At 39.6% G+C, this 22,664-nt stretch overlaps 2 protein-coding genes across 2 annotated transcripts; one reads left to right on the top strand and one right to left on the bottom strand.

Moving 5' to 3' along the window:
* Window positions 1-147: 147 nt before the first annotated feature.
* slc23a4 (solute carrier family 23 member 4) lies at window positions 148-11,494 on the bottom strand. Its single transcript, XM_050073147.1, has 12 exons — window positions 11,237-11,494; window positions 10,479-10,619; window positions 9,893-10,050; window positions 7,216-7,375; window positions 4,657-4,838; window positions 3,757-3,877; window positions 3,517-3,673; window positions 3,168-3,421; window positions 2,899-3,063; window positions 2,675-2,783; window positions 2,468-2,563; window positions 148-599 (listed from the first exon to the last, which is right to left on the bottom strand). The coding sequence occupies exons 1-12, from the start codon at window positions 11,282-11,284 to the stop codon at window positions 364-366; spliced, it is 1,827 nt and encodes a 608-aa protein (XP_049929104.1). The 5' UTR covers window positions 11,285-11,494; the 3' UTR covers window positions 148-363.
* A 7,021-nt stretch (window positions 11,495-18,515) lies between these two features.
* On the top strand, window positions 18,516-22,254 carry LOC126408144 (ALX homeobox protein 1-like). The gene is made up of 5 exons (XM_050073541.1): window positions 18,516-18,821; window positions 18,962-19,018; window positions 19,116-19,264; window positions 20,679-20,795; window positions 21,321-22,254. The coding sequence occupies exons 1-5, from the start codon at window positions 18,566-18,568 to the stop codon at window positions 21,489-21,491; spliced, it is 750 nt and encodes a 249-aa protein (XP_049929498.1). The 5' UTR covers window positions 18,516-18,565; the 3' UTR covers window positions 21,492-22,254.
* Window positions 22,255-22,664: the final 410 nt, after the last annotated feature.

The raw sequence follows: 22,664 nt of genomic DNA, 5'->3' as shown, positions 1-22,664 counted from the left end.
AAACCAAAGAAATCTAATAAAACATCAAGCAAGCCAAAGAAATATATTTATGCTCAAGTGGTGTGCTCTCTGAATCACTGTACGGAACAATGTCTTTAAGATTTTACGTATACATATATATATATATATATATATATATATATATATATATATATATATGTCAGCTTTTTATTATTAATAATTTAATAGAAATCTATTAAAACTAACTTTAGGTAACAAACCTTATGCAAGATGCCATTTGCAAAAGTCACGTTATACACTTTGCACCATGTTGTTACAGTACAGTCTTTAAGAAACGGACAGGAAGTCCAAACTGAGCTGCCTCTGATGATTTTTCGAGAATCCCCAAAGTGAGCACACAGCTCACAGAGCGACTCCGATGATAATCTGTGAAGGCTCTGGATGTCCAAGTGACTGCTTAGGCTCCGGGCTGGGCTCACCGGGAGGGCAGAAAGGTATGTACCGCAGCCAGGAGGAAGAAGACAAGTAAGAGCTGATGCCAAAGGGAAGGTTGTAGACTTTTCCGCTCTCAAGCGTGTTGCTGGAGTCATCCTCGTGAGCCTTGTTCCACGCCAGGATGCCTCGTTCATGCTTTGACCCTGTTGGACACGTGTTAAATGTGTTAAAGCATACTATTACGGTCTACTGGAGGAATGAGATCGCTGACTCTGCCTTTATGTTGTTTTTCTGACTTAGCTTGCTTGTTTGTTTTATTATAAAGCTGGGCAATGCTGTATAATGAGTCAGCTCCTCTCCTGCTACACTTATGGTACAGTACTCACTTCTCAAACATAGAGTAACTTCAGAACTGTTATGGGGCTAAAGTGGAATCACAGTGTGATGTTCTTTAGTTGAATTGTTAGCCTGTTCTCATGGAAATACTAGTCTGGTAAGACCATCATGATGACATGAGCTAAACATGCTGTGTAAACATGCTATCAATCTGGCCCTGCTGCCACCCCAAACACTTTCCAGAAATGTAAGAATTTAAATCCAATCAGGCCAATCAGACATCCACACCATAGTTGACAATGTAAACAGCCAGTCAGGGACTGTGTTGTAGTTGATGACATAAAATGCAGACTACAGCTTGCAGAACAGCAATGCTGTCTCCAAAAGCAACAAGTGCTAACTCTTATGTTAGAAGAGTAAACAGCAATAAGTGAATTGCTGTTTACTCACTGCACATAATCCCGCCCGCTGAGTGTTTGGGGTGGCATCTAGTCCAGACTGATATAGAGAATGAAACAGAATGTCGAGCTCACATTATCAGGATGGTCTTACGAGGCTATAGAAATACATAAAATGAACATGGACTCTTAACAATGCATTACGTGGTGGTGGGCATGAAATGTGTTGAAATGATGTGCTGGCAACACACACACACACACACACAAAAACCAATGCCAGTGCAAAGTTAATGAAGATATCGTTGTGGTGGACACACAAATTACATAAGAGCAAGAAAGTCTGTGTCAGGCAGGCTGAAAGGGTGGTGGATGGGTCATACAGGTCAGACAGCTGTTCTTGTCCCGTGTGAAACCAAAAGTCACTGTAGATATGTGACTTTACAAACTCTACCTAACCATGCAAAGTACATCATTTATGTCACTTACATCCTATATGTAACTATTTTAACTGAAACCATCTGCTTTTCTTCAACTTAACCACTTATTTTTTGTTCTTTTAACCAGTGTTTTTTCCCCAAAACCTGACCAACGTGCACACCAAACTGTTAACCACATTAACAATGTGTTTGAAACTGCAACTGTTTGTATTAGATTTTGCACTGACATTGTTTTTGTGTTGCCAGCATGTAATTTTAACACATTTTGTGCCCACCACCAGGTAAAGTGTTGTTAAGCGGTTGTGTCCGTTTCACGTATTTCTGTGAGACTGTGTTGGAATTCAACTCTACAGTACTTAGCAATAAAGGACGTTGTTACAGTATAAATGATATTGATGTCATCAGGCATAGACCTACAAAAGTTCCGCAGAAGACTGTTACTGTCAGGCCACAAGTATATAAAACAGTTAAGCAAAAAACTTTTTTTTCCTGCAGTTTAATGTTTGTGTTGAACTATTAAGTGATGACTCTTATCCCCTGGCCATTATTAATGCCCAATGTGTCTCTCTTATGACTCTATTTTTTTAATCTAATACAAGACAAATGATTAACCATGCCCCAATGTCTGAATGGACTGTCCCTTACACTGTTGTGTTAGACACTCAGCAGAATCGTGATGGATGATATGCATCAGCTTTGGATTTAATTAGGTGTAACGTTTTAGTATTTTGCCCTAAAATGACTCTTCACTTGACATTTCTGCTGAATCTCTGGTCAAATTACCATGGTTACTTATTGCATATTGTTGTAACATGATGTTAATATGGTTGGTTAATATAAATGACAATTTATATATAATAATGCTAATGAAATAAATACTGTAATTATGAAAGAAAATACCTGGAATTGTGTTGTCCAGTATGAAGCCAAAGAAACCTCCTACAAACATACTGGTTGTCAGAAGTACCTGCAGCACCTGATCGAGTTCAACCACACCTGAACACAATACAATGAAAACAGTTGATACTTGGTTATAATAATAATAAGAAAAGTGGGATGCAGTTTTATGAAAAGCACAGATTATATAATGAAGTGTTATTCGTGCACCTGTAGCAATAGCGTTGGGGTTCTTAAATATCCAGTTAGGAATGACCAGACCAGAGAACATGGAGAAGCCAAAGATGAAGATGTTTCGAGAAGAATTCATATCTGCGTACTGAAAATGTGAGAAACAAAAAAACATAAGAAAATAATAGATGTATTTTAATGGAATATTTGGGTCAATTTAAAAAACTATTTTGCCACAATGCACAAGATTTTAAAGTTTATACCTGCAGATTAGAAACTCCCGCTGCAGAGATGACACCAAACATAACCAGGAACATCCCGCCTACCACGGGTGATGGGATAGTGGTGAATATGGCGCCCACTTTACCAAACACACCCATGACAACCATCAAGACTCCGCTGGCTACTATCACCATCCGACTGCCAACCTGCAAAGCAGAAAATAAAGAAACAGAAGTTTTAAAGGTCATACTTACCTACAGTTGTGTCCATTTAAATAAATAACTTCTACATATACTCCGGTTCATCTTACCTTTGTAATACCAAGGGCTCCAACATTCTCGCTGTATGAGGTTGTACCATTTCCTGTCCCCCATGCTCCGGCCAACAGACAACCCAGTCCCTCAATGCCAATACCCCTGTTGATAGCATGTTTAGGAGGAGGTGGAGCCCCGGACAGCCTGGCACAAGCATGGTAGTCCCCTACAGACTCTATCATGGAGGAAATCACACCCGCCAAGATGCCAACCACCCCTGCCAGGCTCACAGTCGGCATCCCCCACTGACCTAAGTTTGGATTCAAACATAAGGAAACAGAGTGTTTCATAGTAGCCTGTAATAACCTAAAAGTCACTTCAGGTGATAGTTTGGCATCGTCTTACCTGGGTACGGAAAACTGAGCCAGGGAGCTTGGCCTATAACATCTCCCTTTAGGTCAGTGCGAGCCAGGTAGCCATATTGGTCAGGGTCAGCAGGAAGTACGTTGTAGATTGTCAAAATGTAGCAGATGAGCCAAGACAAAGTGATTCCAAGCAGAACCTGAGGACACATGGAAAGAAAATAAAGTCTAAAGACTAAATGCATTATTCATTTCATGTTCAGTCAACTTGTTTGATACATACAGGGAGAATCTGAAAGACGTAGACACGAGAGGTGTGCAGTTTTTTCTCCTTGCTGTACGTAGGAAAGGGCACAGGTATGTGACGGAGGTACTGTGAGAACAGGATGATCAGAGACGTGGTCCTGTGTGAGACAAGGACAAAAACATTAGGTCACAATATAAGGTTCACAGGGTTACATATAAGTACAACTGCACTACTTTGCAGGCAAATCTAGTTTAACACAAGGCAAAGTAGAGCAACTTAGCAGGTTCTTTGGCCAGGAACTTTTAATAGGCTTTCCTGGCCTGCCAAGAGATTAAGACTTTACAGAGATTTCAAGTCTATTGTTTATTTCAAAAACTTGGCTGTACTCTAGGCAGGGCAGGAAAGGATTTTAAATAACCTATAGGGAATATGAAGGAACGTCACACCATGTGGGAAGGGGGCACTCAGTCCAAAAACAAAATAGTGTTCAATGTTTGGGTATGTGAGTGGAGGTGGTGCATCCGGGTCTGTAATCCAGCCTTGGCCTGCCAAGTCATATGGATTTATGTTGTTTATCATGAATGTTTCGTCCAAAACCATTGCTTGATCGTCACAGCAGGCACAGATAACTAAGTACGATCTTCATAAGATGGTGCCCTCATCCAAAAAAAATTAACATGGCATAACGTTAACTTCAGGTTGCAACTTCGCATTCTCTATAGGACAAGTTTGTACAACAGAAACACATTAAACTTACATGAACACCTTTTTACACAGATCTCAGTTTAGCCGAAGCCTAGTTTTACTTAACTGGCAATGGTTGCGTTACATGCAACGATATCAGAACATGGTTTTTGAAATTTAAAAAATATACAATGAAGACTTGAAACAGATCATCCCAAACCCTAAAAATCACTGTTTGTGAATTTTACCCACATGGTAGAGATGCCCCAGTGGTTGCCAGCACTGGCACCAGCTGAGTCATATAGGGACAGTCCAATGAGAGAGATGGTGGGAGCGATGGTGAGAGGTCCAATGAAGCGCATGAAGAGGCCGATGAGGCCGGAGAAGCCAACGAACACCTGGAAGAGTGAGCCCACCATAATGGATCCCTGCAGCTGAAGACAGACAAGTAAGATTACATCAAAATGTGGCATCACTCTCATTACAAAGGAATTAACCAGTGAGGAGCATAGTTATTATCTTTGTCATATTTTTGTTACCATACGCATATGACAGCTTGGTTTAAACCGCTGTTTGTGCTGCTGGGCTTTCTCAAAATGAGACCACATTTCCCATAAATCCTGATGGTTTCCATTGTTGCTACTGGTGATTGGTGACCTTATCTGATTTTTCTAGAGGAAAGCAATCTGTTTTCCCAATTATCCACCCCACAGGCACAAGTACATTGTAGAGGCAGTGAAGGGTGTCTACACTGATAAATAGGCAGAACATGTATGTCTTCTAAATTGACATGGTTTACTCTTATTACTGTAGATGTTCTGACTACCTGTGAGCTACACTTCTTACAGTGGAAAAAAGTGTTTCAACCATTACTGCAGCTCCAACTGCCTGTAACAAATGCTGTATTTTAACATCCATGGATCCAAATCCCACACAATGAAATCACCTAATTACACAACCCCAACAATCACAACTCTGCATGGCAAATGTTTTAACATGCAGGGGCTAGGGTTGAAGCTAACATTGAACTTGCAAACATTACTATCATTACACAGCAATCGAACAATGGCTGCTCTTGTGCAGCAGAGGGGTCTGTTGAAACAATGAGCATTTGTCTCGGTGCAGGCTCCACAACTGATACAAATGCTAATTTCATACACTCATCATTTCATTTCCATGGGGCAGTCCCAAAAATGACATCTTTGAAGGAATACTTCACCCACAAAATGATGATTTGTATATCAATTACTCACCACGTGTCAGGTTGAATTCATAAAGAAAACTTAATCAAAAAAACAAAAATTCTGTTCACAAACTCTGAGTTTAATCCAAGTCTCATGTATCCACCTTACTAACAAAATCATCTCTGCATATGAGTAGCACACCTGGGCAAACACATGTATGCAACTCTGCTTGTGCATTGCATTGAGCAGGGTTCAAAAATTCAGGGCATGAAGGGTGAGTAATTAATACAGGCTACAGAGAGTGGGCTAATTTTGTGGGTGAAGTAGTGTTCATCAACAGAGAAGGAGAAGAGGGCACCCCATGAACTGCTAATATTGCGCTAGCTACTTTAATCAAATGCACAATCACAGAGAAAAATCTTATATCGCTGGTGATACCCAAAATGTGTTTACTACTCCAACCTATTCCACTGAACGTGGAGCTTGAACCAGCAAGTCTTTAAAAAAAAATCAATATGCAGCAACATCTGAATAAGTTCTCAAATCCAATAATAGATAAATGTAAAACAATATTTCAATGTTTTATGTGTTTTCGTGTGTAGTATTGATGCATGTGACAATGTGGCTATGTGTTTGCAGCTTTTTGTTGTTGTTGTTGTTGTTGTTGTTGTTAAGACTTGGTGTTTTATCTTAGAGTATTAATAATCAGCTTCTTTTTCCATTTAGTGGCAGAACTCAACAACATGCTAAACAAAGCAAACTTTTGCCTATAGAGTAACATTAGCATTGATTTGTAGTTGTGTTTTCAGTGACCTGACACACATATGCCCTATATTTACTGTAATTTTAACCATGTTTTGGTCTTTACCAATTCCTGATTTTTTTATTTATTTTTTTTTTTTTTAAAAAAGCTTTATTACTAAAATAGTTTTTTTTTTTTTGTTTTGTTTTTAATGAGAACAGCTGCCTAGAAACCACGCTGACAAGAGTGGTGATACATGAAACAAAACATAAAAGTTGCAGGCCATAAAACCAAAGCTATGAGCTGAAAGATACAGTAAAACTCTGTGGAGATGAAAAGAGCTGCAAAGCTGGGTAATGATTTTTTTCCTGTTCGTATCTTTCACATTTCGCATATAAAATATTGCTTTGTGCAGCTTTAAGTTATATGAAAGGAGTTGTCTTTGCCTGGTTCGGAGGTGTTTGGTGCACAATCTTATGTCACTCTCTGCAACTGTCTGTAAGCCACATTTGCTTCAACTGCTAATGTGCCAAAGAGATGACAGAGCATTTTCACAGTTGTGGTTTACTTGACGGATGAAATTTTATCTTGTCCAATGTCCAGTGGCCCTTTACATGTAAACTAAATACACTTTCCAGAGAGTTTCAATCAAATCAAAGTTCAGTGAAATCCGCTAAGTTGTTGTGTTGGGTTCTTTCTCAGACAATAATGACTACTTTGTGTTTAACACTAAGGATGTTTACTTGATAAACTGGCAGGTAGCCAACTCCCCAGCTTGCAACCAGGAACCAAAACTGAGCTCGCCTTGTGACATCATCACAGGTCAAATGACAAACTGATTACATTACACCACACAAGTCGTGATTGGAAAGATCAGTCACTCACTGCTCTCATGCGACTCTGCCACACCTCCATGAAGTCTGTGGAGGACGTGTTGACTAGGCTGGCATTTTGGGTCCAAGCAGGACACGTCCATTCGGGCATGGACAGCATTGCCATGGATGGTGCTAGCAATGTAAATGTTCCACCTTGGAGAATGGGCAGCCTGGAAATAAAGAGGTCAAAGAGACATCAGGAAAGCAGTTAAAAGAAGGGAGCCAGACAGAATAGGAGCATTTCCAGACAGGTCATACATCAATAGATATCAGCATATCAGATGTTGTGCAAGATACGCAGGGTAGTGGCTAAATCAACCTTAGTACTTTTAAAAAGCAATAAAAAGGTTAGATTTTCTTGACAAAAGTGCAGCACCTCTTAAGTCCACCTCAAGAGTCTCTATAGTTCCTGTTTCTTTCACTGACATATGATTGAATGGTTGATTTAAATCATGTGAAGATTGGGAGAGTGACTGTAATTAGGCCACACCAGAGGTCATCTGAGTTAAAGTCATCTGCCATGTAATAGTCCTAGTCCTGCTGCTTCTAAGTCAACAATTCACATCAGACTGTCACAGATGTGGAACTGAAAATTTTCCAGACAACACACACAACAGTCTCTCACAGTGAGTCAGGAGAATCAGAAGTATGTTTGTGAAAAACATGGACAACTCAAGGGAATATTTAAGACACATAGCAAATACATTTTGATAAGAACCCTCCTATGGGACATAAATAATTAGCGTTGTTTTCCTTTGGCTTCTCTGAAACAGTGCGCCATTAAACACACCGATTGTTTTCCTTACAGCTGACCTCCAGGTATTTGGAGAGAGACAAGAAAGCATCAGTGGTGCTAAGCCAGGGGAATGTGGATTTAGCAAGAGCTAGATTCCAAACATAATAAGATGGAAATTCCTCCCCTAATCCTACTGTGACGGCAAAATGCAGCCGGTCTGCACACAAACATAGTGCAAGTTCACATCAACAAAACATGGTGTAAGTTTGTAGTTCTCCGAAAGTAGCTTCAAAACTATGTGAAAGGAGTGCTGCTAATCTTGACATTTTTTGTCTGTTCTGCCACTACTACGAGTCACAATCACCTATTCACACACACATTCACACACTGGTGGCCAAGGCTACCATACAAGGTGCCATCTGCTACTCAGTTTTTAACACACTCACACTCTGATAGAACAGCCAGCGGGAGCACATTGGGGTTCAGTATCTTGCTCAAGGATACTTTGACATGCGGGCTGGAGGAGCCGGGGATTGAACCGTTGATCCTCCAATTAGTGGACGACCCACTCTACCTATGAGCCACAGCCGCCTATATCAAATGGTATTGGATCATATCGTGTTGTATTATACTGTATAATTGTTACCTAAAATGCTGCAAGGCTACCAAGTGCAAGTAGGTAACACATATTACAAGGTATCTCAATGTCTAATTCATTCTTTTACCCACATTTCAGCTAAAATGACCTTAACAAGTGGAAAGTTTCTTACTTTCCCCTGCGCTGGTGAAGATTCTCAGTCATCTAGGTCATGGTTACCTTAAGTACCATGTCATAGGCAACCGGACTTGCTTGGATTTCTTAAAGACATCCAGAACTGAAGAAGCCTCTTGGATGAGAGATAAAACGTCTTCAAGAAGTTCAAGTAAGTCCAGTTGCCTACGATATAGCACTTAAGTTTACTTTCCCTCTTTCTCCTATAAAGGTACACTATGCAGGATCGTTGGTTACTGATTGTTAACATGCTTGCCAACAAAACGAAAATGAAAGCCAATCCTATTCACTCTCATTTGGCGTTTCACCTCACTATATTTGCATTTTTGGGGGTGCTTTGTCTCTTGGATGCTTGCTACCTATAGCTTGGCACTTGATTGCTACCTTTTCATAAAGCAGCGACCTCACCTGAGCATAGTGTAGGTGGGTACACACCCATAAATGTCCCAAACATAGAAAATAAGGGGGAAAATAAGGGGGAAATAAGAAAATACAGGCAGACACCGCCACACACTTCTAGTGGGTCCTAATTGATGTTTGAGAGTTGTGGTTCCCAACTGGTCCAGCCCCAGGTTCCAGATTTCTCCTTAATCAATAGTTCAAGGTCCACACAGTTTAATACATTCAGCGTCATACTTGCATGTGACCATGTCATCGAATTGGTTTGCTGTCTCTGTCAGGTAGCTGTCCTTGACACATTCGTGAGTCACTTGCAGTCCATTCACAGTGGACCTACAACCTATTTTTGGACGATGACCCACCAGTTGGCAACCACTGATGTAGAGGGATTATTTCTGTATAATTCCATACTTGTTTTTTTGGAAAGACTTGTATAGTATATCTTTAACTAGAAGCTGTGTCCACTAACACAACACTAGAATATTCCATTGTTCATGGTTAAGGCTGCACAATCATTTTGGCAGGTGTCACAGTTCAAAAGAGGTTAAGAAGGAAAGCTGAGAGGTTGATCCGTTCTGCCAAAGGAGCAGCACGTTAAATCCACCTTAATGCACCCCGCTGTACTGCTGGGTTACTGTGTTAAAGCACCAAGCAACCCTCTTATCCAGAGAGTGAATGTAAAATGACCCTGAGATTAACCATTTAACCATTTAATTAAACTGAACATTTATTACCCGAACATCTTCCTACTCATTAACTACCTCTCCTTCACTGCCTTACCTAATGCCAAAGGTAACTTGCAGCAGAGTGCAAATGCCAGAGACGAAGAAGATGGTGCTGATGAGGTGGCTTTGTGTGAGGCCGTCAAACTGCAGGCACAGTCCCTGAGACAAGATTAACGGGATGGCGATGATTCCTCCAAACGCAGTCAAACAGTGCTGAGAGATCACAGATGGGGGAAAGATGTCAAGAGAGACATTAGTTTATGTTTAATGTAAGGAAAAATTAATACTGTGGTAGATAAAAGTGGTAAAGGGTTGTGGTAAATAGTGTAAAAGAGAAATGTAAATGCTTAGTCAGGTCCCCAGAGTGAAGTCAGACTGATCACAGCTGCTGAATACATAAAACAAACTCTCAGTGACTTCATCTCAGCTGTATCTGAAGCAAATGTCACAATCAGGCATACGTGGATAAAACCAAGTCTAACCAACCGTGACGGAAACGTCAAACGGAAGCTCTCATGTGACACTGTGGTCATGTTTGCATTATTACATAACATCAGAAACTATGACACATAGGCTCTTCATCAGGAAATAAGTGAAAACTCATTATCAAAGACGGCTTTTAAACCCCTTTGCTGACGTACCTGGATGCCGAGGATGATGCACAAGTACCAGGGAGGCACATCTGTCACACAGTATGCTAGCTTGTTGCTGTCTCCGTGCATGGACGTATCCATTTCTTCTTCATGTTTTGTGTCAGGTAGATCACAGAAACGCCCTTCGAGCTATGATTAATCATAGAAGAGACAGACAGAGATGAGTTAAAGATGAAATGACTGTATACTGCTAATTTTTGTTTTGGATTATTGGTCATTTCATTATATGGGTCAAATCTCAACGCAACCAAAACAACAGTGGAATGTTTGAGCACTCGTTCAACCAGCACAACTTTCCTTAATCAGCTAGAGATGAAAAATACTGCTATGGAAAATTACCAAAGTCCACACAGTAGCATCCCTTCTGGATATAATTAAGATTGACACCCTCTGTTTGTCTGACTAAACAGTGCGTCACTTATCTTTTCAATAATGTGATGTTAAGCCTGGAGGAGCAAAAATGTAAACAAGTATGTTCACACGTTACCATGACGCTCCTTTGCCCACTTTTCTATCTGGTGTCAATAATTAACTGACCAAAACATCTCTTGTCTACTTATTTATTATCCAGTTAATTATTAGAGCAGAGATCAACCCAAAGTTGTTCACATTCACACAATTATAAAAGGAAAATCACTGGATTTCTCGTAACTTTAATGACGTTGAATAGTTTTACAAGAACATTTAAAGTAGGCAGTTCTTTCAAAACTTTTCCTTGTATAAAATTAAGTTAAAGTTATACTTACTGCAAATGCATAGTTGTCAAGACCATTACTGTCCTTCTCTGGAGCCATGTCAGCTTCAGCCTACAGGCTCAGGTGGTGGTCCTCTGAGCCCGAAAAACAAAACAGAGAAGTGAAAAAACAGAAAGAGTGGAGGGAACACATCAAGAGAGGACAAGAGAGGTCTGATAGAGAAGTGAGAGAGCTGGGAGGTGGAAGCAAGGGTGGGTGGGCAGGTTGGTAGGAAGGAGCAGAGTTCAGACATGAGACTGCTGCGATTGAAATGAGTCCCACCAGCAGCTCATGTGAGCCCAATTACAACAGTAACAGCAGCTGACCAACCAGCATCTGGCAGGCAGGAGATACCCATTCAGACTGTTTTTCTCTCTTTCTCTTTCCTTCTCAGACACACTGTCTTTGCTATCTTTTTTTTTAAATCTCATTACAAGAGCCCTTCGGGCCGATCTCACTGTTAGCTGAAATCCAGTCTTGGAGGCTTAGCTTAGTTACGTGTTGCCCTTTCTAACCTACTTTCCTTCTCGTTCTAACACCAAATATTTGTTTTTAGAGGGCAACACTGTACAGCCATCACATGTTGCCAAACTATCACATGCTACAAAGTTGTTATTGATGATGATGTTCAGTAAATGTTAACTTCATTTACTCATTTACCGTAAAGCTCTATTTCCCCTAAAATGATATTAGATTCAATTATATTATTAGTCTAATTTGAGGGTTTGATAGCAGCCCACATCTACTTAATTAAGGAGGTCAAAATATGGCAGCAGAGGAAGCTCAGATTCTCACACTATTGGCAGCCATGTGGGTGTATTTACATCCTCTGTCACAGGATGGTCGGCTGCGGTGAGTCATAAAGTCAAGATCCAGGCGGATCATAGGCTCAGTTATAGGCATGACACCAGAGGGAAGAAAAAAGTCACGTCACATTTCATATAATGTCTGGACACTACAAACTACAGGGTTTTAGACTATTATCTCTGCAATTTATTTGATTTTTTGAAAGTACTTTTATGCATACAAATCCTTACATTACACCCCACCAATTTTCTGTATCTGGAGTTACAGGCATATATCAACTGTAAAGGGTCCTGTGGTCATGTATCGTCTAAATACACTGGTATAGTCTTCAAGAAAACTTAGAATTTATTTTGTGCAGCAAATTGTGCATTGAGACTGCAGAGGTTTTTGTTTGCATGTGTTTGCAACAAGACAGTCCACTGCATTGATCCTTAACATACAGTCCAATGCCAGGTGGCATGTCACCATTTTCTGGTTCCCAATAAAAAATGGATTCACACAGGATTTTTTTATTTTTACTTGAATGTAAGTAAGATGCCGGAATGTGTAAAACCCTAACCCTAACCCAAGAAAAAGTGCCAGGGAATGCTCTTTCAGGGGAAAAATAAGAGAAATGTCCAAGTTAAGTTATATATCCTCAAATCCTATAATGCCTCTGTGCACACCTGACCTGTCCGAAGCTGCTGAGAGTGGATATGCCTCTTGGCAAAAATGACTGAGGACATCAAATGTCACAGTTTTGTAAACAGGGGTGCCTGTGGCTCGCCTGATAAGGTGCGCACAGCATGAAAGGCTGAGTCCACCACAGTTTGCTTCTGACTCACAAGCCTTTGCTGCGTGTCATCGCCTCACTCTCTCTCCCCTCTTTCCTGTTTATCTTCAACTGTCCTATCAAATTAAAAAAAAGGAAGTCAGAAAATGAATCATTTAAAATTGAAATAAAAGTACAATGAGTAATAACGCCAAACACACACACACAAAAAAACAGAACAAGACAAAACAAAACAAAAGTTTAGACAAACACTATACTAAAACTAAAACTATGCCCAAGATCAACTTTCATGTGACAAAGTGGGCAGACTCTTGTGTGTAGGCTTTCTTATAATATTAAGTTCTTTTATCAGTTATAGTTATGCAAGAAAATGTGGATCTGAAAGAGAACCAAAAAGGGCAACCCAAGCCTCCACGGAGGATACCCGGGCCTAAATTACGGCCAGTGATCTTTCTATGAAAGCGATATCCTGGAAATGATTCATCCATTCTTTAATCGGCAGAGACTCAGGAGAAAACCATGAGTGAATTATCGTCTTCTTGGCAGCAGTTAAACCTGCAAATATGATCTTCCTAAGGGCTAACCTGATGTTATCACTTAGAGCAGAATCATCGTTGAATAGTAACAATTGGAAATTTCAAATTTTTTACGTGGATACTTGGCCACCTTACTCCAAAAATCAGAGACTGAGGGGCATTCCCAAAACACATGAAGGTATGTACCCGCAGCACTCTGGCTACATTTAGTGCAGTTTGGACTGTCTATCATTTTCATTTTAAAACGTCTATATGGCGTGGCATAAAATTTGTGTGCAAACTTAAAGTGTGTAAGATGATATGCTGGATTTTTTGATAAAATAAATATATTAGACCAAATATTGTCCCAGTCAAGTTCAAAGCCCTGTCCCTCTAAGTCACGATTCCAGGACTCAGTCACCCCGAGAGTTTGGCCATTTCAGGCCATTCATTTATTATATATACTGATAAGTATGATTACTGTTTGTTTATAACTGGCATCTGTCATTTTGCAAATGTACCCCTGGGCAAAGCAAGGCAAGTATCCAAGGTCTACTGCCACTCCAGCAGCTCTAAATGCTAACGTCAGCATGCTAACATGCTCACACAATGCCAATGCTAACATGCTAATGTTAAGTGGATATAATGTTTACTATGCTCACTGTCTTAGTTACATGTAGCAGCATGCTAACATTTAGCGCTAAAAACAAATGCAGTTCAGGCTGTATTAGTAGTAGTCATATCAAAAGTAGTCATTAACCCAAGCAGCCTACAGAACAAATCAAAATTTAAACCTAGTAGTGGTTTAAATTAAAAAGATAATCAAAGTTATTACATTCGAATGTCTGTATAATGTGTCATTGCAAATTGTTGTCAAAAGCTTTCACTAACTGTCATGGCAACCCATCTCGACCCAAAGTGGACCAATATCGAACTAACCGACGTGGCCATCCTTTCAGCAATGCTGCTAGCACTGCTGCAAGTCTATAACCTGCAGACGACCTTCATACAGCAGGACAATGGAGCTGATAATTATCTCTAACGTTAGGTTATTTAATGCTCAAAAAGTAGTTTTAAGTCACAGAGTTTTATGAGGATGCTTTTGTCCTCACTGTTGTGGATGTTCAGTAAGAAGGAAAGTGAGCTTGACAAAATGCCCCAAATAGAACAGTTGAAGTAAATTGAGTTCACATGCAAAGCACAGAGAGAAGCAGCGCCGAGACATCATGAGGTCTTCTGCTCGGTGTGCACATGACATTGCGTGCATTATACTGTACGAGGATCCATCACATGTCAGGTAGTGAAGACCTGGGACTGACACTTCATAAAGGCTGAACTGTGTATGTTAAATGTGTGCCATGGTATAATTTTAGCCTCACAGCTGCTGCTGGTTGGACTGGGAGTTATAAGCAGCGGAGCCACTGTTGTCACCCATGTGTCCAGTCACCAAAGCATAGTCGCTTTAGTGAAGCTTGAGCCTCGACTTATTGTTGCTGACGTGATCACGGTCACATCTGAGTTTTGCGTCAAGCTCTAACTCAGAGGCACATGACCACATTAGGCCACAGGGACAGTGAACTTTTTAAATGTGTGTCTGAGAGACTTCCCTGTAATCAAATTGGGGGAGAGGCAGCGTCCAGTCTATCACTGAGAGGACAGGGGATCTTTTACAGAATAATGTGTTGCACGTGTAATCAATATTGTTTTCAATTTAAGGTCTAATGTGAAATTCAAATGTGAACCAAAAGCTATCTAAGAGGCCATTTTTTTCCTACTCAGAATTAGGTTTCAGCTCCATTATGTGTGACCTGGATTCTCTGGTCGATGTTATAATCAACACTCTCTCATACCTAAATGACACAATAGGTTGGTAATTGTAATATTTGGAACATTAGAGCATTTAAACCATTATTTTTTGTGCTGAAGACATCTTTATGACGTAAAGAGATTTCAGTGTGCATCAGAAAAGACATTTTTATTTTCATTGTAACAAGATATCTAACCAGGATTACAAAATACCAATTCATTTTATTTTAAGAAGATGTGTACTTTGCCGTATAACATAATATAATAACAGGAAACTTCTCAGACTCTCATTATGGAAGGATACATTGTGCTTTGGAGGAGACAAGAGAAGATTCTGCTATAGTTTTACTGAGCAAATTAGACGGCAACAAAGATTTTTATAATGAATCAGGATGTCATAAAGAATCGGTTTGACCTCAGGGGAATCATTTAGCTGGAGGAGTATCTTGCTCCTGTCAGGAGATATTCAACACCAAAGTTTATTCTCTATTCTCGACTGGTATGTTGCGTCATCAGGGGCAGATCAGGTTTTATGAGGCTGTAAAATTTGGTAGAAATAAAACTGTATCACTGAAACAGCACCAGAAAAATTGTAAAATAACAGCAAAACAATGAAGTTATTTATCCTCTCTGGATAAAAACTGCCTGAGTCAAAATGTTTTGGCTCTCAGATTGTGGTTTCCTCTGATCCAGTGTCTCACTGCATCCCGTGACCATGCTAATTTTACAAAGAAAGAAGCTTTGGTTGCATTTGAATAATCACTTACAATACGCTTGAAATTTGTTTCCACAAAAGCAAATACTTTATCCATAAAATATGTTTGATTCACTGTAGGATAACAGGTCCATCATATGACTACACATTCTGTGACTCATGAGTGACAGGAGAGGAAGATAACACCACCACCCACATGCTGAGAGTGAAAATCAAAAACTAAGTATACTAGAAAGATTAACCTAGCATTTGGACGTGTATTTAACATGTCAATACTGTTAAGTTGCATCAGTTGTGTAACGTCACACGTGTGCACATATGTGTGTGATATTTATATATTGAAGGTGCACTCACTGATTTTACAAGGTCAGCTTACTCAGCATGGAGGATATATACTCAGCCTCGCTCTGGATGTGTTTTCTTAAGTCCAGGGGAAGATTATCCTGATGATGTCATGAGGGTTATCTCAATGCGGGTTCGGACAAGGCTTAACTTTAACAGAAAGGCCACATTACAACTGGGGGCACCACATTCAAAGACAAAGGCATTGAGAAGACAAAAAATTCTATTGGTCATGTCACAGGAAGTATCCTGTCCTGCATTTTTAGCTTGACCCGTATAAGGACCTACAGTCTCTGCCTGACCATTAACTTTAATGAGGTGTAATGCAGAATTTCTGGAGTGTGTCTTTAAGGTTGTGTGTATCCGTGTATACACACTAACCTTGGAAGCTTATATATGCAGGAACAAAAAGTATCATTACCATATAGACATGTAATACCCTGCTGTTTTAAGAGTACTCTGTAAGTTTTATCCTGACCTGAACTGATCTGTGTCCTTGAACACATCTCATCTGTGCATGAGAGACCTGCTTTGTTCCTGTTCTCATTAAACTTACTAGCAAGCCAGAGGCCTCCCTACTCTCCCTCCTCCATGTTTTAACTTCATTAGGCGACTGCATCTGTAATTCTTTGTCGGACATAGGGAGGACACTCCAGGAGTCAGAGCTCTGACCTTTAAAATGGAACCCTTTATTAAATAACAAGAAAGACAACTTGATTGTTTCACTCTTTATTAGTTCACTTCTGCTACCATAATATATACACTCACCGGCTGCTTTATTAGGTACAGCTGTTCAACTGCTCATAATGCAAATGGATAATCAGCCAATCACATGGCAGCAACTCAATACATTTAGGCATGTAGACATGGTTAAGACAAGAAGTTCAAACCGAGCATCACTGGTTTCTTGAACATGACAATGACTTCACTGAACTCCAATGGCCTCCACAGTCACCAGATCTCAATCCAATAGAGCACCTTTGGGATGTGGTAGAACGGGAGATTTGCATCATGGATGTGCAGCTGACAAATCTGCAGCAACTGTGTGATGCTATCATGTCAATATGGACCAAAATCTCTGAGTACTGTTTCCAGCACCTTGTTGAATCTATGCCACAAAGAATTAAGGCAGTTCTGAAGGCAACCCGGTTCTAGCAAGGTGTACATTAATAAAGTGGCCAGCGATGGTATGTAATGTAGCCTGTATTTCCTCTACCTTTATGGGTTGCAAAGTTGAACCTAAAGACCAAACTAGTGACAGTCTTCAAATGGGATCACTCAAGCTGTAATGTCAGTCCACAGCTTAAAATGAATGTGTGCCAGGGGCAAAAAGCGTGGGAGCCAGTGGCCTCTTCTTTACCTCCCACTCTCCTACTTCCAGCACTGTTGCTCGGACCACACCCATCTTCAAACTCAGCTTTTGTTGGGATCCACTGTCCACTGTCACAGCCGGTAAAGATCGCATTCTCCATCAGCTGCTTCAAGCTAATCCTTTATTTTCAGGTTGATTTGGTTTATCATGTTAAAAAATATCTTACATAACCACTCTGTAGGCCTTCCTCACAGCAGACATTTGGACTTACTGTGTCATAGCAAGAAAAGCTATCCAGGTAATCCAGGACTTCCTCTAACTGGAATGCAGCCACCATGTATGATATCAAAGACATCTGTGCTTTCCTATTATGAAATATCAAAATGTCTCCCATGAAGAAAGGTCTATTAATATCACCTGATCTTTGGTTTGATGCACAAGAAGATCACAAAATCAAAGATGAATGTACTGAAGACTCAGCACCACTAGATGGAGACATACTGAACCCATAGGACATGATCCCTCACACACCACAAGGAGTCACCACCAGCTTGCGTTCCCAGTGTGTCTGAAAGGTGAACTGGAGTGCGAGAGGGCATAGTGAGACCAAGGTGATAAAGATTAACCTTCCAATAAATGTGGTGATAAGAAAGAGAAGCAACAGTTTAAATATGTTTTATAGTTGAATATTATGCAGGTGTGAATCAAACTACAGACTCACAGAGATTTAGTCAGTGTTTGGGCCTACAATGCAAGATTTGGTTTTTATGCTGGTTACACTGAAGGCAGGTAAACCTCAGAGTAAATTTAACAAGTCAGTTCTATTAAATGATGTGTGTTAAAGAGTGATAAGGGCCGATAATAATATCACGTTTACATATTTACAATGAGCACGCCTTGAATTAAAAGTTCTCTAGGGACACCGATAGAGGAAGCTTTTCCTAGAAGTATGCAGTTACATGCTGCCAGTCACTCCTCCCTGATAATGACCATGTGATGCAGGTCAAACGCAGGCTGACAACAGCTTCCAGAACCTGAGAGGTGTTCACGAGAGGATAATTTGAGCTCCTGAATGCTGGGGAATAAAGTCTGTAGTTTACAGAGACAGCTGATGGCAGGGGATAAACTTCTGGGAACGTGGAATAGAGGAGATACGGAGAAAGAGCCCTGCGTGGAGCAGGAAATGGAATCTCAGCCAAAAAAATTATCCCATTCGATTGAAGAAATCCTGAGGAGGCCCACATGTGTCAGGAAAGAGAAGAGAGCTCATCGTAACTGGTCTGTTATCAAGGAGAACACCAGGATATCGAACCAGCTCTCATGTACAGGTGGATTTTATCACTCTTTTTTTACTATTCTTTTAGTGTTCTTTTCTTTTTAAGGAGGAGTTGCTACATCATAGTTGATGATTAAAACATAATTACAATAAAATATTCCTGCCAATGTTGGATTTTTCTCTCCAATATAGAAGCTCCACAAAACAGACTACTTGAAGAGTCTCCCAAAGCCACCACAGACTGCATGAGTGAGTATTATGATTAATAAAACAGAAGGAAGGAGAAGCTTGTGGTTCCATGTTTAAATTGATGAGGAGGATGTCAGTGACAATAATGTGTCCACAGGTCAGAGGAAAAAGAGGCAGACGAGGGTCACTTTCACACCGTTTCAGGTGCAGGAGCTGGAGAAAGTCTTCCAGCTGACTCACTACCCAGACGTCAACAGCAGAGAGCAGTTAGCCTCCCGCCTGCACCTCACTGAGGGCCGAATACAGGTAGGCCCATTCTTTTTATTGTTGATAAGTTACTTGATTGGTCTATAAAATGTCAGAAAATTGTGTAAAAAAATAAGTTAATCAGTGTTTCCCAAAGCCTTCAAATGTCTTGTTTTATCTACACCCAAATATGTTCAGTTAAGTGACATAGAGGAGTAAAGACATGAGGAAATACTTACATTTAAGAAGCTGGAATCAGAGAATTTGACTTTTTTCTTTCTTTAAAAAATGACTCAAAGTGGTTAAGTGATTATAAGATTAGTTTTCGATTAATTTAATAGTTGACAACTAATCAATTGATCATTGCAGCTCTACAGCTCCTCACATAGTGCATTTGTTGGACTTTCACTGTCTTAGTCTTTGCCAGTCTTTAGAAATTAGCAAGCATACGCACTGGTGTTAGTGACAGTTTTTGTTCTTTTGATTTTTCCAAAGAATAATCACAGCAGCATGAAATAATACATCAATGATTTATTTGTTTAAATGTTGCAATATTTAGTAGATTAAAATGAGGCAATATTTTATGATGTTACATTACTCTGATGACATTCATATCCGCACAATAGCCTCTTGAGTGCCTCCTATGAATTTTTAATTCCTCTGAGCTGTTCAGGATTCAATAAGGACCCGTTAAGTTTAAAAAACTAAACATTGTCAATGATAATTAAGTCCCAGTGTCCTCAAACGGTACAACAATAAAGTCCCAATGTCTTCAAATGAATACTTCCCAACTAACAGTGTCTAAGCTGTTACTGTTGCTATAATTGATCAAATGTGTTGCCTTATTAAACTACAAACATTATTAATCATAAATAAACAAGTTTCAACCATAAATGTGATCAATCATAAATAAACAAGTTTCAACCATAAATGTGATCAGGTTTTGGACCTTGTCCATTTTTGTGTCAGGATCTCCTGCAGACTGACTTGGCACCATCTTGTTTTTACATGGATTAGTGTATTGTGCTCATACAGTACTACCACTCGATGGCACAGAAAAAGTGTCCAAGTAGATTGAAGTATAAGGTCAAGTAAACCCAACATGAGATGTCCTCATATGAAAACACAGGGTCTCAGGAGCATAGCAGCAATTTTGATTTCTTTGTCAAACCTGTATCATAATTTTATGCATTTTATTATAAAGTTTGGTCAAATCAGCAAATTGTTACCACACATATGGATTTATTTTGCATCTGATTATTGCTGACATTTCTTTTTAATCTGTCAATAAGTCAAACTGGGGTTACTGACAATTCAGATAATGTTCTCAAACAGTATAGACTGATTAAATAGTCATCAATGGAACAATACTGCCGGTCTTCAGACAGCTGCTTACATAAGGCATTATGACAAAAAATTATATATATTGTGTTATTCTAGTTACATTCATTCACATGTATTGTTTGTGCTTCAGATTTGGTTTCAGAACCGCAGAGCCAAATGGAGGAAGGCAGAAACAGTGAAGGATATAGAACTGATGGCCAGACAGGACGTACAGCCAGCCAGCCATGATCCCCGGCTTTACTATGAGGTAACTAGAGATTATGTATTTTACAACAGAACAGTACATATGATATAAGAATTACTTGTTTTAATGCACCATATATTTGTCCATCTCCGAATATATTCTCACATAGCATCTGTCATACTCAAAATGCAGCTCAAAGTGCTTTAAAAAACAAAAACAAAAGAGTTGACAATTTAACAGCAGTTACAGTATTAAAAGAGGAATGGAGTAAAATAATAAAAAAAATGTAACAAGTAAAATACAGTTAAATAAAAGTCAATTGACATATAAATAATTAAAAGAACAGTTATAATACAGTAATAATGGATATATATATTAGCAGCAACAAACACTAGTCATCAACAAGTGTGTATAAGAAAGTTTTTTCTATTTTGCAGACTCAAGACTCAAGTGACAATCTTTTCAAATACAATACTATGATTTGATACTGGAAATTTGATTTAAGCATGCATAATATAATACTGGTTAAATCAGTGACTCCTTTGTTTCTTCTGTGAGATGACGTCTGATCAGTGTGTGCTCTCTCAGCTCTTACAGGAGCCACCGCTGCAGGCGGTGTGCTGGCTGCCATGCTGTTTACCTAAACCCCTCCAATCACAGCTATTCCTCAGAGCCACACCAACACCCGCCTTGCTGACCAACACACATTCCCCAGATCACAGGACTCTGTATTTTGACCCGCTGCGGACAGACAGATAGCACCTTCGGTATACCTCAACAAATAATGACACTGCTGTGTTAAAATTTGAAAAAAAATTTAAGTTTCTAGCCACTCAAAATACTACGGTAGACTGTAATTTGTAAGCCATACAATTGATAAGTTGGCTTTAATTTCAAAATGTGTTGTATATACTGAAATATACTGGAATAAAAATGAACTTTTTAAAAAAATGTACCAATAAATTTGACATCAAAATTGATATCCTGGCTACTGAAAGCAGTTGGCTTTCTTTGTAATGAAAGACCTTGTGATACATTCATACAAGTGTAGGCTTAAAGACACTGTGGTATGCTTCTTGGTAGAGAGCTGTATTTGTGCTGTGTTACTGTGCAGGAGAGCATTTAGATTTTTTCATGACACCACACTTCATTGTCAGAGATAAGATACAGCGCCGCCATAAACTGTTCATCTGTTTGACTTTCTGACAACCTCCCCTTATCTTAATTTGGGCTCGTAAATCGGGGTTAGCTGGAGGGTATTAGAGAACTTACTGAATAGGATCATAAGGAAAATACCGGCTGAAGGTATAGATTAGTGCTGTAGATGTATGTCAATAATTGTGACTTTTAAAAAGTACAAAAACTGTGTACATGGATGTATTTTTTCATCTTTATTTACTTGCTAAACCAATATTACACAGACTACTGTCATTGCATTTCACAACCTTTCCGGTAATAATGTAACAGCTTGTACAACAAGTGCGTGTTATGACAGTGATATTGTTTTATGAAAAGCCAATAAATGGACCCGCTCACATCCCGTCCTTTTCAAGAAGTATTACACAGACCATTTAATAATTATCAATTATAAGACAGATAATGCAGCATCGCCTTCACTATCAACACCATAACTCACTTGACAGTACCATAACTGATTACGTTTAACAGGCCTCTGAGAGCAGTTAAACTTTTCACCCTGCTCATATCTGCTTTTATTGCATGTGTTTGCTGTAAGATCGACTGTTCTCCTGGCTGCCGGGGCAGGGTTAAAGAGGACACAAACAGTTGGTGGAGAGCATCAAACAAAAAACCTTGACCACACTTGTGTAACCACAATTTATCACAATGTGGGTTATGCTACTGCGATTACAAATATCTATAGTAGGAAGTGTCAGATGGACACGAAGCAAAGTGAACTGCTAGACATGGATC

This window comes from Epinephelus moara, chromosome 20, assembly GCF_006386435.1.
Source record: "Epinephelus moara isolate mb chromosome 20, YSFRI_EMoa_1.0, whole genome shotgun sequence".
Lineage (NCBI taxonomy): Eukaryota > Metazoa > Chordata > Actinopteri > Perciformes > Serranidae > Epinephelus > Epinephelus moara.
This window is presented reverse-complemented; position numbering and strand designations above follow the sequence as displayed.